We start from the raw sequence: 5,000 nt of genomic DNA on the forward strand, positions 1-5,000 counted from the left end.
GATATGCATGTGTTTACTGTGTGTGTGTGTGTGTGTGTGTGTGTGTGTGTGTGTGTGTGTGTGTGTGTGTGTGTTTGTGCTTTGCTTTGCTTTGATGATTTCAGACAGCGAGAGAGAAACTACCTAAATGAGCAGAGAGAGAGAGAGAGAGAGAGGGGAGAAGGATGGAAAAGAAAGACAAAAGAGGAGAAAGGAGGGCGGCGGTGCTGGAGGAATAAAAGTGAGGGATGATTTGAGAGACGTGAAGGAGACGGGCTTGTTAATGTTAACGGTGCATCCAGATGAATAGTTCCTACAGAAAGTGAAATCAGATTTACGTTCGCACACATCCTTTAAATAGAAATACCATTCGTGGCATTGCTCTCTTTTTGAAGAATATTGTTTTCCCTCCATTTCTCTTTTAAAATAGAGTGTTTGTACGGAGTGAAATAACAGCATCACCTAAAGATGGAGTCAGCAGCTTCTTCCTTCAAAATAAAACACTAAAGTGAAGCTGCTCCATCGTCCCTTCTGGGCCTCCGTACATGTGTGGTGGTGACTGTGTCTGCAGAGACTCTGTCCTCTGACTGGATTTTACTGTTCTCGTTTGCTTTGGTTGACTCGGGATGTTTCTGGGCGGAGCTGGTGTGTTTCCTCCAGCCAATGACAGCGCAGCAGGTGAGTTTAGGAGTGGTTCAGTGATTGGACGCGATCCAAAACCGATGAATATGACGGACGTGGACGTAGCAGCAAAGAAGAGAAAATATAATCAGTGAGGAGAAACACCAAGCGGATAAAGCTCGTTCTGAAACGAGGGTGAACCTTGTGTTGTCTTTTACCCGTGGACGTGGAGTTGGTGACGAACACCGCAGCCTGTGCTAGCGTGCGGTAGCTTGCAGTGTAGCTACAAGCAGTCAACGTACACACTACAACCTGCAGGGGGCCCAGGAGGAGGAGGGGCCATGTTTGAATGTTGAGTTTACAATCTGCAGCGGAAAATGCTCCTGACTCCACCTCTTAGTCCCTGCAGGATGATTTGTCTGCACACATTAAGCAGATGCCATGTGAGCAGCTGACAGGGCCATGATCGGCTGTCATGCCGCCCTGTACGGTGTACGACTAACAACATGTGATCGGGCTGAAATTTGGCCTGACCTTTACGATTAGTGATACGACTCAAAAATCAGGCTGACATTAGCTTCAAAGTTAATAAACAATCTGTCCTTAGATAGCAGAATAGAATAGATGTTTATTGCCATTTGCACAGGCAGGACAGTATAAGTACATTGGAATTTTTGTGTGTTTCTCCCTGAGTCAGCTTCTACAAAAAAGTTCAAATTAAATATAAAATAGAACAGCATTATAAGAAAAAAAGAGTAGTATAAATAAAAAAAATAACCTGTAACAGCTAAGTAAATTAAAATAAACTGTACAGAAGCTATACACTGTATTAAAGCAAAGATAGAATACAAAAAAACAAGAAAGGGGAACACTGTACAATGAAATGAAAATGTTTTCTTGTCTTCTTACAAGATAGTGTTGCACCGACAAGACTTTTAAACATAATCAGCGGGAAAATGAAAAGAGGACTGATCTTAAAGACGTGGAATCTGCTCTATTTGGAAGAACCATTTACTGATAGATGACCAAGTGTTGCAGCACGAGTTTCACTGTATGACCAAACTCAGAAAGAAAAATGAAGAAGACTTCCAGACAAAATGTGTTGAACCAATCGGCTTACTTGACACGCAGGTCTGCAGGATGCACGTTGAGATTTTTTAGGCAACAAACATGGCCGAGCTGGCAAATCATCTCTCTCTCTCTTTGCTTTTCCTCCTAAATAAGAACAGAAACTCGCCCGCCTCCTTCCCTCTCTCTGTCCCTCACTCTCCAACATAAACTCTCAGTGTCTCTCCCTTTTCTTTCCACCCCCTCACACACTCTTACACACTTTCTCCCCCTTAAGCTCATCCCACTCTCTCTCCCTCTCTTCCTTCCTTTTCTATGTGTTACTCTCTCTCTCTCTCTCTCTCTCTCTCTCTCTCTCTCTCTCTCTCTCTCTCTCTTTCTCTCTCGGGGGCTGAGCGGCCGTAAACGTAAGCGCCCGTCATCTCTTATCATCGCCACTGTGTTCCCAGAGAGCGCGGCAGTCCACATCTCTCCCTCTGTCTCTTTCTCTCTCTGTCTTCTTCTTCTCGTTCACCGTCTCTCTCTCTCTCTCCTCTCCTCTCCTCTGTGGATGTAACTCTGATTCAGATGTCTGCTGTCATGTTCTGCGGTCTGAGGAGGGACGTCGGGGCAAACAGTGTCGGTGAGTGCTGAGCCCCTCGGGGGAGTTGGGGGGGGGGGATCCAAACGAGTCTGTAGTTTTTAATTATCCTTTTAATGCAGAAATTATCTTATTGTTATGGCTCATTTTTTGAACTACATTTCCCAGAAGCCACCTGCCAGTCTAGCACTGCATATGGGTCCTTTGGTACTACTCGGATGTTTCAGTGTTGACATTTAGGTTCCTGAAGGTGTTGATCTTTTCTCTTTTTTTTTTTAAGCCGATCCGTTTCTTTTTCTTTTTGCAATCGTCTCAAAGCAGCGAGCTTTCAGAGCCACGAGACACTGACAGGTTGATTCCCAAGAGATATTTTTAGGAGCAGAGTTAAGTCGTAGATTCATGCTTCTGCATTTGAGGGTTTGCTCGTTCTCACTGTGGGCGATAACGCTAATAATGCAAAGCTTGCATGTTGCAGAGGTCCCGTCCCTTATGTCCTCACATTAGCTGAGACACATTTTCTCTTTAAAAAAGAGTCCTGATTCTACTCCAACTTCCTAAATTTCATCTCTGCATCAGGAACACGACTGTTGCACAACAATGACCCCCAAACCATCACGCTGCACGAGCGGGCTAAACACTCCATTACAGGAGACATCAGGTGTCACAGATTTAATGTGGGTTAAAAAAAAAAAAAGAGAGCGAGGGAGAGAGAGAGAGAGAGAGAGAGAGAGAGAAAGAGAGCTGAGGGGGAATGAGCTGCACACGGTTAATGTTGGCTCAAAGAGACAATCAGTACATTTCTGTTTATGAAGAGAAGTCAGTTTTCATGTCGTCTCTGAACGTCGACCCCTCTGTGTGTGTGTGTGTGTGTGTGTGTGTGTGTGTGTGTGTGTGTGTGTGTGTGTGTGTGTGTGTGTGTGTGTGTGTGTGTGTGTGTGTTCCTGCCTCAGGCTGTTTGAACTGAAGATGCCTTCCTTCTTCTTCTTCTTCTTCTTCTTCTTGTTTGATGTACGTCAGCTTCAGGTCTGCAGGGTTGAAGAGTTCAAATGCAGGAGAAGTGTGATGTTATATTTATTCTGTTTGTTTATCTGCCGTAGGAAGACGCCGTGGTGATGATGATGACTATGATGAGACTTCTATTTGGCGACTGTTGCAGAGTTGTACGTGCACGTGTTTAATCTGTAGCATCATCAGATGTCCTTTTTACCTGACTTTAAAATGTAAGATAAGATGCGTTGACTTTAACCCCACACTGAGGGGATTCCACTTGGCACGGTGCTAGACACTCAGAGTTTAGAAACATTTGTAGGATTCATTGGAGCGAGTTTAACGACTTACATCCAGAGCTGATTCTTGAGGTTCACACGTCTCTCATCCAGCCAATGAAAGGCGTCTGATCCAACCTTCACAACAGAGTCCTAAGACTCTAACTAGACTCTTCTCCTCTGTCGCCCCCCGGTGGTGGAACAAACTACCAAACTCCATTCGATCTACAGAGTCCCTTTGCACCTTTAAGAAAAAGCTAAAGACCCAGCTCTTTATGAACACCTACGACCTTCATGATGATGATGATGATGATGTTTAAGATGGTTTTGATGCTGATTAAAACTCTAAAAGAACAGCTGTCCATGTTGTGCTCTACCTCTGGTCACTTCCTGTCAGCACCTCTGCTCACTTCCTGTCAGCACCTGGGTGTCCGATCAGACTGCAAGCTGTTTGTTTGCACTTCCTGATGTTAATGAATCTGATAAATGAATTGTAGAATGGGCTCCCTGTGCTCGGCCGTGCTACTCATCCGGGGTCACGCCCAGACCAGGGACAGACAGCTTCCATGATCGGAGTCATCCAGCGCTCACCAGGATCGTTCAGACTGACTTTAAAGTTTGATGCATATCTAACATGGTAGCGAACAATAACGTGTTTCACATAGCGGCTTCCTCTGGTTTGCTCTCCCAGCGTTGTTTCTGCAAAGGTCGTCAAAATGTTTGATACTTTTATGGACAGCAAATGTTTTAGAGCAACAGAATCGCTGTAATTTTAATGATTGATATTGTAAAAAAGTGCAGAAGCTATAAAAAAAAGAAAAAAAGAAAAAAAGAAACACGTTGGCTACGCTTCATTACAGGACGTTGAAGATGTTCAGACAGTGAGTTCACCTGCAATGTTTGGGAATAAAACACAAGAAATGACCCGATACTGTGTGCCTATAGGACTTGTTCATCTGTTATTGTGACAACCTAAGAATCCTCTTTAGGTTTTGTTTTTTTAAGTAGCGTGCCAAATAGAATTTTTTTTTTTCTTGAATGTCAAAGATATCGACTGCAACTTAAAAAAAACATGTCGACCTGTGCTGCACAAAACAGTCGGAGGTTCTGACCGCTATTCTCTCACAACCTAAAATATGACAGCTGCACAAACCTGATTCTATCGTGTTCCTGGATAATAAACGGAGCTGTTGTAGTTGTAGAGAGATGCATCGGGGGGGTATTAATAAGGTGAGCTGCATCCTATTTCACGCTCCGGCGAGCACAGTGGGAGCTTTTATTGTCTTGCCGTGGCCTCAGAGACTAACTAGGCTGATAGCAGCGCTGCGGATGTGCAGAAACTCTGCTCTTCTTTCTTTTTTTCAGTTTTATGCAGATGAAGACACTTTCAAAGGTCTCACATTTCACTGCATGCTTTGTTAGACTGCTGCTGCGGCGCTTAGGCTTCACCCTCAGGAGGGAAAAGTCGAGCGGTTAGTGGAGAGAAG

The 5,000-nt window shown here is 44.2% G+C and overlaps 1 protein-coding gene across 9 annotated transcripts in view; it reads left to right on the top strand.

Moving 5' to 3' along the window:
• LOC132977268 (glutamate receptor-interacting protein 2-like) overlaps positions 1 to 5,000 on the top strand; it is a 160,848-nt gene that overhangs the window by 92,324 nt on the left and 63,524 nt on the right. For 2 of the 9 annotated variants that reach the window (XM_061041767.1, XM_061041770.1), the window contains exon 1: positions 1,548 to 2,290. The exons of the other annotated variants lie outside the window; for them this stretch is intronic. In XM_061041767.1, the coding sequence (XP_060897750.1) occupies positions 2,236 to 2,290 (55 nt within the window). In that variant the 5' untranslated portion in view covers positions 1,548 to 2,235. Of the gene's footprint in view, positions 1 to 1,547; positions 2,291 to 5,000 lie in introns of those variants that run through there. 9 annotated transcript variants of the gene reach the window in all.

This window comes from Labrus mixtus, chromosome 7 (genome assembly GCF_963584025.1).
Source record: "Labrus mixtus chromosome 7, fLabMix1.1, whole genome shotgun sequence".
NCBI lineage: Eukaryota > Metazoa > Chordata > Actinopteri > Labriformes > Labridae > Labrus > Labrus mixtus.